The 15,808-nt window shown below is 45.1% G+C and overlaps 1 protein-coding gene across 3 annotated transcripts in view; it reads right to left on the bottom strand.

Moving 5' to 3' along the window:
• The window catches only part of RALGAPA2 (Ral GTPase activating protein catalytic subunit alpha 2), a 273,021-nt gene that overhangs the window by 230,420 nt on the left and 26,793 nt on the right, over window positions 1-15,808 (bottom strand). For all 3 annotated transcript variants that reach the window (XR_005722352.1, XR_005722353.1, XM_040247960.1), the window contains exon 3: window positions 15,650-15,702. Coding sequence is in view for 1 of the 3 variants with exons in the window: in XM_040247960.1 (XP_040103894.1) it covers window positions 15,650-15,702 (53 nt within the window). In the remaining 2 variants the exon portion in view is untranslated. The remainder of the gene's footprint in view (window positions 1-15,649; window positions 15,703-15,808) is intronic.

The raw sequence follows: 15,808 nt of genomic DNA, 5'->3' as shown, positions 1-15,808 counted from the left end.
TAGTTCTGCTGGCTTTGTTTCTCATCAGCTGCCTGAGGCCTCACAGGGAGGGGAGCCCAGCATCGTCTCCTCCTTCCATCTAGTTCTCTCTCCCCAGCTGAGGGAACAGCAGCAACTGGGTATCCTCTTGGGTCAGGCTTTCTCCTCCAAGGGGATTTGGCATCCCACCTACATTCCTGACCAGGGATCAAACCCGTGCTCCTTTCACTGGGAATGCAGAGACTTAGCCACTGGGCCACCAGGGAAGTCCCTCCAGGATTCTCTTCTGGTCCCATCTTGCCACTTAATCTAAAAATTTCATACAGCAGATGCAGAGAAAATTAGTCTCAAGAGTCAGGGTAGAGCTTATCTCAGACAAGACGAATGCCTGGCATGCCCACGGGCTCCTCAGATCTTCCCTGTCGTTGGGAAACCATCTGGTACTGAATTGTGCTTTTCAACCCTTCAAAATACAGATAGATGGCTCTTCTTGATTTAGGTTTCCTTTCTTAGTAGGCAACAAAGAAAAAAATGTCTTTTTTTTGTTGCTGCTCTTAACTTTATTTTTTCCCCTTTATGTTTTTAAATTTTAATTAGAGGATAATTGCTTTCAATATTGTGTTGGCTTCTGCCATACATCAAAATATAAAGAAAGAGACTACAGCAAAACGGTGGGCGAGGAGTGCCAGGATGCTGTTGGTGGGCCACAAGTAGCCTCCAACTTGTTCCGAGGTCAGGCCTGACAACATTACCACTTCCAGATAAAAGTTTTCAGATTTCAGACGGACTTTAAAGATACTCAAAAATCAACTCAGTAACGTTTGGATAAGAAATACCATGCCAAATATCTGCGCTACTAAGAACATTCCCAAACAGACATAATATTACACAACTCAAAGCTGAAATCACCCACAGAGAGGCTTTTTGCACTCAAATATATAGCAAGAGTCATTGTTTATGCATTGAAGCCTACAAGGTCAATAAAAACAAAGCCCCACACAACTGTCTGTGCCTAAATGCTAAGCCTGTCCCTCAGAAAGCCCCAGATGAAGCCTACCTCTGTGGAGGCCAATACAACATGGCATTGCTGCGGCCAATATTCTAAGCTACACGACTGTGGATGCTACAGAAGCTATTGACATCTTGTTTTCAGTTTCACTGGAGAGTAAAATTTTAAAAAATGCAGGAAAGCCACACAGCGTGAATAAATATTACTTTTCTGAAAGGCACATGGCTGTAGTTAATGCTTGGTGCTCAGCTGCATCTGTATGGTAATCCAACACAGCACACTCGAAATAGAAATTAGGTCTTACTACTGATCGGCACCTCGGGGAATCTGTCATTCTTTTAAGTGATTATCCATAGCCCTTTTTTCTTCAGAACCTACTGCATGACTAGGAATAATGTGAAATGGAAGCTGCAGTTTATACAAGATGCTATCATGTACTTTAAAACTGCTGATCTTCATTTAATTTGTATGGGAAACTTTTTTTTTTTTCTTTTAAATCATTCCTAGATGATTGCAATGTAGCCCAGTAGATTCACACCTGATTTTGATTCCACTTAGAAAAGGAGGTCAGTGAAGAAGGAGGAAATATCACATACTCACTGATGCAATAACGTGACCAGTTAACTGGTTAACAATGACCAGTTAAACCTGCTCTGTGCACACAAACAGAACATGGGAGCAACTCTCCCTGAAACCAGCCGCGAGGCCCAGGGTGCAAAGTGAAGAAAACACTGACCAGAAATCACAAAGTTCAGTGTGAGGAACAGAAGTCTTATTTAGTCACTTGGCCTTTTGCAGAAAACTTAGGATGAGACAGGACAGGTGGCTTTATAGGACATATCCTGTGAACGCCACACGTGCTTTGGTCTCAACAGGACCCCGTGGGCAGGAGCCAGATGGCCTGGACAGTCCCAGGGTGACCTATGGAGACAGTGCCGTGTTCTTCAACCACCCAGGGCCTGGTCGCTCATCTCTCACTAAAAATGACTATCCAGTGCGGACAAAACAGTCTCATCGAATTTTATCAACATTTGGGACTTTGAAATGTAAGAGAAATGGAGCTAAAATCAGGAACAACAGAATCTTAAAAATAAGGTACCTACATTTTGAGTTTAAAAAGTCATGCTTTTCTTCTTATCCATGTACCCTTCTAGCTAGTCACTCGCCCTGCTGTTAACTGAGCCAGGAAAGCACAGCTCTGTCTTCTTACAGCCTTTTCAGTCTTAAGACCCAACTCAAACATCACCTCTTGAGAAGGGCTCATCTCAACCACCCCTCCACCCCATTCCTCCCCAACACGACAGGCACCGGCCGCTCCTCCAGCAGCTGCTGCGTTCCTAGAGAGAAGACCTCCTATGAGCCATCTTAGGGACCCCTATGAGCGACTTAGCATGCACATAAAACAGATACAAAGAAATGCCCAAGTTTAAGTAGGTGCTCATACTCAGACATCGCAGAAACTCAGAACCCTGACAGCAGGTGTTTGACAAAGAGGATAGAACTGGCTTTCCCAACATTATGTGTGTGCATGCATGCTAGGTCACTTCAGTCGTGTCCCACTCTGTACGACCCCATGGACTGTAGCCCTCCAGGTTCCTCTGTCCATGGGATTCTCCAGGCAACAATACTGGAGTGGGTTGCTGTGCCCTCCTCCAGGGGATCTTCCTGACCCAGGAATAGAACCCATTTCTCTTACATCTCCTGCATTGGCAGTCAGGTTCTTTACCACTAGGGCTGCCTGGAAAGCCCCTGCCCAGTTTTATAGTAAATCTTAATGCTTGATTAGATTATCACTCAAAAGGCAATACTTTTTTTGGCTAATGAGAAAAAGAAAAAAATATTGCCAAACACTTAAAATACAAGGCAAAAACATCTAAAGGAAATAGGGAATGCATTAAAAAAAGAGGAGGGGATCTGATTTCTCCCTCCTGTATTTTAGAAATTAATCAATATAAAAATGTGGGAAAATCTCTTTAAGCAATGAAAACTCAGAAAGGGTAAAGGATCCCATCTACGAGCAAAACACTCAGAGGAATTACTGCTTAAAGCACAGAGGAATGTGTGAAGAGGTGTAGGGGTTGCGGCCCCCTCCTGAGGAAGCAGGATATCCATAGAATATGCAGCAAAGGAGGGACCATCCTCAAGAGAAATGGATTCTTCCTTCTGAAATAGATTTGCTGAAAGAATAGGGTACTTTTTAAACCAGTTTTCACTCACAGTCTTAAGAGACCCACGAGGACACTGAGTCTTTTTTAAGATCTACATAAATAAAAACAGTAGATGCACAAGTAATGTTTGAAATCAGAAAATATCGCATGGAGATGAAAACCCAGAAAGCATGAACCTGGAGTCACCACAGAGCTTCCCACATAACCTCGTGCATCCCGAGGCCTCCCTAGCACTAAGCAAGCTGAACAGAGAGATAAGGGTCCAGACGTAGCACATTCAAAGCTGCAGATTCAACATGTAATTAAAAGTCCTACAGAAAATCTGAGAACAAATGATTATCCACAAAGGAACAAAACTCAGGTTGACCTCGGTCTTTCTGCAACATTAAGCTCCAGAAGGCAGCATGGTCAGCTGCTCACAGCAGGACACAGGCATACAGGAGGACAGATGTCCCACAGCAAGCCAGGTCTTGCACACGAATCTGGCATGCAACACAGATGACTAGAGTAGGTGGCAACAGTGGTAAAGAGCCCGCCATCAGTGGAGAAGACGTAAGGGATGCGGGTTTGATCCCTGGATCAGGAAGATCCCCTGGGAGAGGGCTCGGCAACCCACTCCCGTATTCTGGCCTGGAGAATCCCATGGACAGAGGAGCTTGGCAGGCTACAGTCTATGGGGTTGCAAAGAGTCAAACATGACTGAATTGACTTAGCACTCATACACACACACACACACAGAGAGAGAGAGAGAGAGAGAGAGAGAGTACAATACAGCTCTTTTGCAAAGCAAACAAAATTCAGAGTATTGAGAAAAAAAGATTATTTGAAAAGCATAAAGCCAGCCATATTTGTCTGAAGTTTTTGTTGTTGTTTTTAAAAAAAGGTATTCTAGAGCTGGGAATTTTTCAGCCACATACCTCACCTCCTCAACATACTAAATGATTCATATTCCAGCAAATACAGAGATTAGTTTTAAATAATCCAAAAACAAGGGTGCAGGTGCATAAACACCATCAACAACAATCTGTATTTATAGAACTGGAATTAATACGGGCATAAAAATAGAGCAAATCCTCAAAACCATTAACATAAGAGAAATAAATGCTAAAAATATTACAATAAAATAATCTGGACATAAAATACTTAAAATGGCTAAAAAGCAAGATGGACAAAAGATATATGGGGGTAAAGTAAAAGTAACACCAAACACTGCTTTATTCTCAATCAGTTGTCAGTCATGTCAGTCGCCCAGTTGTGTCCGACTCTGTGACCCCATGGACTGTAATCCACCAGGCTCCTCTCCATGGGATTATTCAGGTAAGAATAGTGGAGTGGGTTGCCAGGCCCTCCTCCAGGGGATCTTCCTGATCCAGGGATCAAACCTGGGCCTCTTGCACCTCAGACAGATTCCTTACCGTCTGAGCCACCAGGGATAATAAAAAGAGAAAAGGTTCAAATAGCAATTTTTAAAGACAATGACAGAAATGATAGAAAATCCAAAGTATATCTCCCAAATCCCAAAGCATGAAGAGTCAGTAACCCTCCCCCAAAAAACAAAAGTAGATGAAAAAAATGTTAATGCTAATTATCACACACAAAAATAATAAATATAAATAAGTTAAATTCCTCTACCAAAGACCAAGTCACTCAGAACTGGTTTCCAAACACACAAAGACGACAGCAAGAAATACAGAAAGTGGCATAGTAGCACATAATCGACCTACAAGATGTGGTTTTGCTCTGAGTAACCCACTGGCTGGAACACCCCCAAGAGGAGTCTTCATTACACCCGAGGTTCTGACGCAGGAAACCTCAGTCACAACCAAACCTGCCACCTCTTCTTCAATTCAAGCTTCTATTTCCTGGCTACAAACTGCATTTTTCAGATCTCTTCAAGTTTGATACCAACACAACCAGCTATTTGTTTTTTCTGTGCCATTTTTCACAGAACAAGAAGAAAAAAATTTTTTTACATCCAGAGAGTTTCCAGGCAGAGAAATAACCACTCCCCCAGGAGTTGCTAACACGGGGTTCCTGTACCTCTAGAACCTACAAGGATTTAAACGCATTGCAGACCCGCAGTTAGCTCACAGTGAGCTTCTCTGCCAAGTTCACCCAGGGAACACCAGGTCTGCAGGAGCAGCTGATGCCAGCAGGCTTTTCAACCTGTCCCGCATGGTGAGCATCTCACACGCTGGGTGTCACTGTGGCAGCCACCACCCTGCATCCAAGCAAAACACGCCACAGAAAACCGATCATCGTAGGACAGCAAACACACGTACAACCGTCTGCTAAACCTACACATGAAGAAACCAACTTGTCCAAACTGTGCTCACCTATGAATTCCAATCAATTTAAAGGGAGAGAAAAGGGTCTTTAGGCATCTCCTGCTGTTCTAACAGTAAATACAATGTGCTCGAGTTTTAGTGTGAGGTTTCCTTATACGTGGTCCTGACGCAGACTCTACCTTCTGCCCTTGCGGGGCTCCTAGGAGCATCTGTGGGTGCTGCCTCCGGTGGACCCACTCCTGAAGGTGTCAGCCACCCAGGGCCACGGTGCATGCCACAGGAGAGGGGCCAAGGCACCCCAGCTGTGGCAGAGGGCCACTGGAGTGTAATTTCACACTGCCGCAGGCTTCTCTAACAGCTTCAGTATCCCCTTCCTCCCAGGTAAACTGAGTAATTTAGTATATCCTGTTGGGTCAGTCCCAAGTTTCTCACCTAGAAGTCACAAGGCATAAGGAAAACTGTAGTCTTGGTATTAAATTTAGAAGTTAAAATGTCCAGTGAAAATGGCTCCTTTCAACTCAGGCACTGTCATCTAATTCAAATTATTATTAGTAACATGTAAAAAGATTGCTGAATTGTAACCACAATTAGAATTCTAGAAGCGATTAGATGTTTATACCCTGCTTCCATCTTCCCGTCTGCAGAGATCATAAAGGTTTCATGATCAGAAGCAGATACGTGCTCCAGAGACAGAAGACCCGGCCCCGGGTCGCGTTATCTCCCCTACATCTCGTGCAGGGCCCAGTGCTACAGAGCGATCACTGAGCTGACTCACCACCCCAGTCGACACCTGAGACCAGGGAGAAAGGGCACAGCTGGACCCCAGCCTCCCCTGTAACCGCGGCTTGAGGAAGTCTCGGTGGTGCTGGGGAGCAGATCACACGTGGTTGTGACACGTATGTCCCCACCTGCAGTTGCTCCCAAACAAGGGCCCAGCGTTAATAAAAACGGCAAGCATGACTAATGCTATGAAGAAAACCAGGTCAATTCTACATCTCTATGATTATTTTAAATATACATAATACCCTTACGGTTGCTGAGGGGAAGGGATGGTTGGAGAGTTTGGGAAGGTCATGCACACACTGCTATATTCAGGATGGATGACCACCAAAGACCTATTGTATAGCACATAGAACTCAACTCAATGTTATATGCCAGCCTGGCTGGGAGTGGGTTTAGAGGAGAGTGGACACAGGTATGTGTATGGCTGAGTCCCTTTGCTATTCACCTGAAACTACCACAACATTGTCAATCAGCTATACCCCAATACAAAATAAAAAGTTTAAAGTCTGAAATAAATAAATAAGTGAATATACATAACATTGTAACTGGTGTTACAATAAAGACCAGTGTCATAACAATGACCCAGTACCCTGGTCATAATAATCTGGGGCATTGACTCCACTGGCCGACTAGAACTCAGGACGGGTTGAAGGATGGAGAGGAATTTCTGTTGGCTCTGTTCTCTGGGGATCCTGACTTTTCTCAACTGCAATCAGTCATTTAGAATTATGGCAGTGACCCAGGAGCTGCACTCAAAGTTGGAACCAGTCTTTTAAGAAAAAAACAAAACAAAACAAAAATCCATAGAAGCATCCAAATATTTGAAATCCTCAACAAGAACTTAGATTTCAAGGAATTAAGAAGAATCTGCTTTTTGTGTTCATTTTATTTCTTCTTATCCGTTCTCCACTCAATAGCAGGAAAGTGGTCCTTACAGGAAAAAGAAATATAAAGCACTAACAGTGTGAGAGACCCTCAGTGTGGGGTGGGAAGCCACCCAGGAGGACTGCTGTATGGTGGACAGTCTGGAATAAATAATGACAAATAAAGCAGAGGAGACCAGGGGCTGTGGAAACTCATTAACTGTGAAAATACAATTCTGTGGCCTTGCTCTGTGTTTTCTGCTCAGAAGAGACAAAGGCCAGTGACTTAATCCTACCTATCACCTGCCCTGAATGCAAAGACCTGGCCGTGATTCAGCGCAAGCACTTCCCCTGAACCTCTGCAGGAGCTTCGAACTGGTTTTCATTTTCAAAGAGTTATAAAGGATATACAGATCCAGCAAAAGAAGGATGGTGGGGGAGGAGGAGAGAGGTGGGGAGGGGGCAAACATGTCAGAATGGTTTATAATCCTATTATAGCCATGATTCTAGTTTCACTTCAGGCAAGTCTTCTTCATTATTAATATCTGAGGTAGAATGGGACTATTAAGCGTGAAAAGATATAAATAAATGCATGTGTATGGTAAATACAGTCAATACTGAAACGGCACAGGGAAAGCAACTGGACAGAGTGAAAACCAGCCCATCATCTCCTCTTCTCCCGCACAGCCTGGGGCTCTGCATTGGTCCAGCCGACTTAATATCATCTGGAAGGCTACTGAAAGTCCTTTCCCCCTATTTTGAGGAAAAAAATTTGAGGCTAAACCCACTATCGATAAAAGCTCCCGTGGAACACTGAAAAACAAGAGAGCCCAGACTGAATTCCATTAAAGTAGAGAGAGAAAGCCCACTAGAGTCCTGGACTCCCAGCTGGTCATTACGACTCCCAGACTACAGTGTGCCCAGCAAGGCTGCCCAGGACGGGTCCCCTTCGAGCCAGCATCACCCCCACAGATGCCAAGGAGGAGGTCGATGTGCACATCAAAGTCATCCTCGTTAGCGAAGGAAAAACAAAACCTACGGGCCCCAGTAACACCCTGCGCTTCTGTCGGCCCCCGAAGAAGCCTCAGGTCAGCCGTGCTCTCCAGGCGGCTCACCGCTGGCTCTGAGGTCCAGGCTTCTCTCACCAGAACCCCCTACCAACGGAGGGCTGGGGAGGACAGTGGGTAGCACCCCGAGAGGAAGGACACGGAAGCTGTTTTCTTTATCGGGGGACGGACGGGAGGGGAGAGACGAAGTCTGACCTCGTTTGACAGCCCCTGACTCAGAATGCTCATTTCATCTTAACATAAGCACAAAAAGAGGAGAATGAAATTGTCTGCTGACTTTTCAACTCTGCATCTGCAGAAGGCCACTTCCCCAACCAAGAGGCAGGGGCGTGTTCCCTTCGGCCAAAGCCTCCTTCCAGCAAAACCCTAAACCTGTGGTGAAGTCCCCTCCCCACGAGGACAGGGAAGGGTCACAGGCTGAGGACTTAAGCAGGTGCCTGAGGAAGAAGAAACGAGTCTCCCAGACGAGGCGCCCAGGCTCTGCGGGAACACGCCATGGCCTCATGGTCCGACTGGCAGCCACTAGCAGCGTGTGGCCACCTAACGTTAAAACTGATATCAAATAAAATTACGTGCAATTAAAATTCACGTTGCTCAGTCACGCTAGCCACATTCCAAGCACAAAGTGGCCCAGTGGTCGCCTAGCTGCATATGGAACAGTCCCATCATCCCAGAAAGTTCTGGTGAACAGGGCTGCTCCAGAGAAGAAAGCAACAGGGACGTTTAGAGACTCAAAGACTAACTAGAGGTAAACGGATTGAATATTAAAACTAAATAGAAGCATGAAGCTAAATTTCAGGCTAAAAAAAGACTTCTCTGCAAACTTCTTATTTTGAAGACGTCTTGTTTGGAGACTTCGGTCAGAGCTACCTTTGTGCGACCCTCGGCTTGTAGAACTGAGGTGCCCCCAGAACTCAGCTGGTCCCCTCCCGCAGAGGCACAGGCTCCAAGACAAAGGAAGGCTCAGGGCCTCGGTCAAGACCATGCGGCTCGCTATACCAAAGCCAGATCCAAACCTCGCCGGCCTTTCTGCTAGCTTTCTCCTATCTCTTTTGTCCAGGGAGTTTCAAGTGAGGAAAGAAAATACTTTTTTTAGCATAAAAATACCACATGACCCCATGGGAGATAAATGGAGGATTTAAGAGGCTTTAATCCAACAACAAATATTAACAAGTGCGGGGCACTGTGGGGGGCCCCAAACGATGCTATCTCAGAGCAGCAGGGCCGGCCCAGGAACTTCCTGTCTGGTTAGGAAGCTAAGAGAGGGCCGCCTTCAGGGCAAACTAGGAACAACCAGCTGGGACAAGTGGGAGTGCATTCTAGGAGCTCACAGAGGACAGTGGGCACCTTCAGCTGCAGATGCCAGGAGAAACGGGTGAGTCTGAACAGAGCCTGAAAAAATGGGCCAGATGAAGAGGAGCGTAACGGACAGGCCCTGAAAAGAGAACTCTATAAACTAAGAGGCAGGAGGGAAGCTGTGCAGAAAGAGGCCTGGGTGGGACAGGGAGGTGGGGGAGGCGGCGGGGAGGCAGTGGGGCGGGGGGGCGGTAGCAGGTGACAAGCCCAGGGCAGGTGACAGCAGTTTCACAGAGTGGCCCCAACAGCCAAGCCAGACGGAAGCCTGCACAGGAGACCCAGGGATCCCGAGTGTGAGACCAGCTCCGACCACACTTCACAGGAGGTAAAGACCCCATTCGGTCTCTGGGGAGGACAAACACAGGGTTTATTTAGTCTCCTGGGGTAACCCAGATAAATTCAAAACTAACGGATCCAGGAATCAAATGTCCTGTAGATCTGTGATTGCTAACTATGTGATATTGGAAAAACAGATAAATAAGTAGCATCTGAGGCCAAAATATATATAAGTTTGATATGAAACCTCTTCTGCAGATGCGTATTTTAATTGGGGAGTGGGAGGCTGGGGAAACACCTTGCCGTCAAACAATCCAAACACCCCGTCTCTCTACTAAAGGAAGGATAATGTATAGCATGGCACATAGCTAGAAACGCATCTCTTTAACAACTGAGGCTTCTCAGTTTTCTCAATTCCTGATGCTCTGACGCCTGGGGCCCTGCTGGGCTGGCAGAGACCACCCTCCCCAGGGTTAGCGGATTCCTGGATAGTACCTGCCACCGCACCTTCAATATGCAAACCAGCCAAGCCCAAATCCGCATGCAGCCACCTCCATTCCTGGGACACAATCTCCTGCCCAAATCACCTGGGGACCAGGTCCTGGACAGCCAGGGACCACCTCCATGGCCCACAGCCTGCTGAGAGGATTCAAATTATCTGACCCTAAACCTGCTCTGCCTGCTCATGACCTTGCCTGGCCCTTTCCTTCCCAGAGAAACCACCTCCATTCCTCTCTCCCCTGCTCTTGTCACCTTGGAGCTTCTCTCCAGGGCCCACCTGACGTCCCACACCTCCTGCTTCTGGCACTGCAGGTACTGTAACAACCTCTGCCTTCATGCCAATCATCCTCAGGTCTGTGAGTCTCCCCACACCTGATTAAAACAAACTCCAGGAAGGGTTAAAAACCTCTCAACTGCTGAATCCAGAAGGATCTCAAAGTCAAGTCAGTTATTTGCCCTTGAAACCCATTCACCGGGTGCCTGACAGTCCCACATCAACCCTCTTTTGACCTATGTAGGTAGCCACCTCAGGAGCCACCGTCACTTCTGAGAAGGGCCATTCAGAATTTTCTGACTCAGAAGGTGGTTACTGGCGCTCTGACGTACCCGTTCTCACCAGGGGCTCTTCATTTTACCACGAAATGTAACACGTGCTCCATAAGGGCAGGGGGTTCTATCCATCTCACTGCTGCACCTCCAGCACCTAGAAGGGCGCCTGACACATAGTAGGTATGCGATAAACATATCTAATGAATGAATGGCCTGCACAAGAATAGGTGTACGCTGGTATCACAGCCCTTGGAGCACAGCTCGATCACTGAGACTCCTAAGTGGTGTGCAGCCCAGCGCTGAGTTCAAGAATGGGTTCCAAAGTGAGACCAGAGGTTCAGCCTCTATCTACCACTGGACAGATATGCAACCTTGGGCAAGTCACCTGACACAACGAAGCCCCTTCCATCCATAAAAAACTGAAAAGACAGTATCTACCTCCAATTTCCTGAAAAGATTAAACAGGATGGCCCAAGTGAAGCATTTACCTTCTGGTCAAGACAGCAATGGAGACTCATGGCATGGGGCCCCACACCATCAACTTCACATGCTCGTTTGAAACACACAGCAATGATAGATGACTTCTTTTTTTTTGGCTGCACTGGGTCTTTGTTGCTGCACGTGGGCTACTCTCTGGTTGCAGTGCTTGGGCTTTGCATTGCTGTGACTTCTGCTGTTGCAGAGCACTGGCTCTAGGCATTCAGGCTTCAATATTCATGACCATGGGCTTAGTTACCCCACCACATGTGAGATCCTCTCGGACCAGGGAAGTCCCATGAAATATGTTTTTAGAAGAAGAGTAAAACTAAGGAGTCATAACCTCAATTAGTTGTGAAAAACATCACTGTGAACCAGCAACAAGAGAAACTCCAAGTGGTACAGAGGTTTGAAACTACGGGCAAGGGTGGCTGAGATCAGCTTCAGAGGGGTACTGTCCTCCACTGAATATAAAGGCAGATGGAATGGTCCGCTGGCTGCCTAAAGGAGACTCAGCCTGGACTGACACCATTGCTTCATCCAAGCAGGGTGATGTGGTTGGTAGCTCACTACATTGAAAAAAATAACTGCTTCCTTCCTCAAAGGTTACCGTCTAGACAGCCCTGACTTACAGGGCAAGCAGTAGCTCCCCTAACAGGCTCCTCTTTCTTGCCTTCTTAACTCCCTTACCTCCATGCTTTTTTTCAATCCATTTCTTATTTATTGACCATCTTTACACAGTAGCCCTTCTGCAATTTAACACATCTTAATAATTCCACTTCTTCTGAAGGAAGCCTTTCCCAATTATTTACACCTTGATAAGTATTTACCTTCAAATCCTCATAAACCACCTCTTTTTAAGTGGCACTAACTTGTAGATGGTGGCAACGAAGTTACACAACCCTCAGAACAAACCATGCAAATTATAACCCACCTTCTGAGGCTAGAGACAGAAACAACATAAACAAAAACAGAAGCAGCGCAGGTTCATTCTTCACTTGTGTTTATGGCGCCAGATGAAGGTTTTATGAAGCTGTGAATAAGATATATTTGTCTCTTACATGAGCAATGGACCCCCTGCAGATGGTAATGTATGGGGAGTAACACCCTCCTTAATCTAAACTTTCTGAGCACAAGGAGAAGGTGTTGAAACCAGCACCCCCCCCGAAGGGGTGCAAGGCTACAGGCTCTGGTGGGCTTTCCTGTGTGGGACAGGGAGAGCAAAAGTTAATTGTCATTTCCATGCTTCAGGGACACAGGGAAACCATCAAGGACTTAAAGCACAGCTAGAGAGGAAGCAGGAGGGAAGCAAATGCTGAATCCAAGGAGGACCCACGGACACCTTCACGTTCTAGATCTCGTGCCCACCCCAACGTGGGTGTGAGAAACTGAGCCTGGGATGCCAGCAAGGAACCAGGACCCCAAACAAGCACATTCTCAGACCCCAAGCAAAAGCAAAAACAAACCCTTTGAGGAAAAAAAAAACAAATTAAATATGCATCCCATGAATCCTGATCTCAAAGTGGTATCACAAAACATACAAGAGAAGAAGCTACTGTGAGAGACTGAAGAAATAACCAATAGCTTTTGACAACCAAAGACAGACTTCAGATAGGAGAATGATCAGATACAGCATCAAATCTTCCATGTTAACTGTTTCAGAAAGTAAAAGATGTCTAATAATGAACAAGGATCAAGAGGCAATCAAATGCAACCAGCCACATAGGAATACCAAACCAGAAGAAGTTAAAACATGAAAAGAAAAAAAAAAGCAAAAACACACAGAGGGACTTCTCTGGTGGTCCACTGGTTAAGACTCCAACCTTCCAATGCAGGGAGCGTGGGTTTGATCTCTGGGTAAGTTCCAGGATACTGTGCAGTGAGGTCAAAATTGGTTATAAAGCTATGGAGACAACTGGCAACATCAACAATGTAACTGACCCAGGAACTGCTAATGGATGTACAGGACAGTGCTGATTCAAGAAGTTTTGCAAAGAAGACAAGAGCCTTGAAGAACATAGTGGCCAGCCACTGGAAGTTGACAGGGACCAACTGAGAGCCATCTTGGAAGCTGATCCTGGTCCAACTACACGAGAAGTTGCCCAGGAACTCAACATCAACTGTTCTGTGGTCACTTGGTATTTGAAGCAAACTGAAAAGGTGAAAAAGCTAAATAAATAGGTGCCTTATGAGCTGACCACAAATCAAAAAAACTGTCATTTTGAAGTGTCATCATCACTTATTCTGTGCAACAACAACGAACAATTTCTCAATCAGATTGTGACAGTGAATTTTATACAACAACTGATGACCAGCTCAGCAGCTGGATGGAAAAGAAGCTCCAAAGCTCTCCCCAAAGCCAAACTTCCACCAAAAAAGGGGTCACAGTCACTGTTCAGTGGTCTGATCCACTACAGCTTTCTGAATCCCGGCGAAACCATTACATCTGAGAAGTATGCTCAGCAAATTGATGAGAATGCACTGAAAACCGCAAGGCCTGTAGTGGGCAACGGTCCACAGAAAGGGCCCAATTCTTCACGACAATGCTCGACTGCACGTCACACAACCAACGCTTCAGAAGTTGAACGAATTGGGCTACAAAGTTTTGCCATATTCACCCGACCTCTCACCAACTGACCACCACTTCTTCAAGCATCTCAACAATTTTTTGCAGGGAAAACACTTCCACAACTAGCAGGATGCAGAAAATGCTTTCCACAGATTTTTATGCTACAGGAATAAACAAACTTACTGCTTGTTGGCAAAAATGTGTTGACTGTAATGGTTCCTATTTTGATTAATAAGGATGTGTCTGAACCTAGTTATAATGATTTAAAACTCTGGGTTTAAATCCGCAATTACTTTTGCACCAACCTTAACACTATAACTACTTCCCCTAATAATAAGTAACAATTTGGAGATAATGAAGATTAATCCAAAGCAGATAAAACTGAAGGGATTATGAACCTTAAATGAAGGACTGGGCCATAAGTTTTAAAACTGGGGATAAGACCAAGTTTTTTGAATTCTTAGAGAAATAAACAATTAACCAAATCAGAATTAAAAAAAAAAATCTGAATAATCATAAAGTAATCTGCAAGGAGATCAAACCAGAGCGGGGATGGAGTCAGGGAGGAGGTACACTGCAGTTTCTGGACCTTAAACTTAGTGGCAAGGTGGGGGTGCAGGGGGAGGTGGTGATGGTGGGTGTGGCAAGCCTGTGAGCTTTATCCTCACGCTTTACCTCTGTGTGGTGGGTTCTTTAGCAAATGCATTAACCTTCTACATAAATAATGTAAATTAACAGAAGAGTTCAATCGGCAAGGGTCAGTAGAAACCTGTTTAAATGATAGACACAATTAAAGCTCCTGTTAAAAACAGCTCCTCTGTGCTAGCTTCATTCACAGCAGGGTAACCACAGGAAACACAGCCAACCACCACAAAACATGCCCTGAATCAATGTCTGGGACTCTGAGGAAGGAGCATTGCCCTCGGAGGAGATGGGTGACCAGTGACAGACTGCCAGCCGGGAACCCGTACCAGGCTGGAGGTTTCTGCATCTGTTTTATTCCACGAACCCAGACAGCCTTCCCTCTCGGCCTTCAGCCAGCTCTGGCCCCTTCAGCCAGCTCTGCAGCAAACACATATACGACTTTTCTCAACAGTCACGAAGCTGGTCTCCCACCAAGCTCAGCACACGTCTTTTCAAAGCATGAATCATTTCTAGATAACCAACAATTATCGTTCAGAACCTATAATCTGGTTCCAGTGTAGTTCTCAAGGTATCAGTAGTCTGATCACTTGTCTAACACATCTAGACAAGAAAGACCTTACTCTTAATAAATCAAAAGCCACTGCCATTGTTCCACTTTTGGAGAGAACATATGATCAACACTCATGAACACAGAGACACATAGGTGGCAACCTCAAAAGCGGTCAGGGAAATATATGTTAAGAACAGTGAGTTTTTACATGTCAATTCGCATATAATAAAAAGAAAAAAATTATCTCCAGAGTTGGTTGGGGAAATTTACATAAGACTTACATGGAAGTTTACGTATAGATTTATACGACCTTTTTGAAGAGCAATTTGGCAATATCAACATTGAAAATATACAAACATCCCCATCTAATAACTTCCCATCTAGATCCCCACACAGGAAAAATTCTCCCACAAGGGGAAAAAAAAAATCACAAGAACATCCTTAGCACCTTGTTTGTAAAAGGATACACATGCTCATCATTTTTACTTGTCTTCAAGCAACATTAAAGATCTAAAATACCATGTTTACGACAAGAACCTTAAAAGCTAAATGAATTAATAAAAACTTACTTCAAAAAGAAAGAGAATGGAGTCCAGCTCCTCCCTTTGTGACTTATTATTCCCTGGAATAGATTTTAAAAAAAGAATTCATTATTATGACAATGTGCCAATTTTAAGATATTAAAAATTGGGTTAAAATTACATTGCTGACCCTGGATCTGAACCCCT

This window comes from Oryx dammah, unplaced genomic scaffold, assembly GCF_014754425.2.
Source record: "Oryx dammah isolate SB20612 unplaced genomic scaffold, SCBI_Odam_1.1 HiC_scaffold_10, whole genome shotgun sequence".
In the NCBI taxonomy this organism is placed as follows: domain Eukaryota; kingdom Metazoa; phylum Chordata; class Mammalia; order Artiodactyla; family Bovidae; genus Oryx; species Oryx dammah.
Note: the sequence above shows the minus strand (reverse complement) of the source record. Positions and strands in the feature narration are given on the sequence as shown.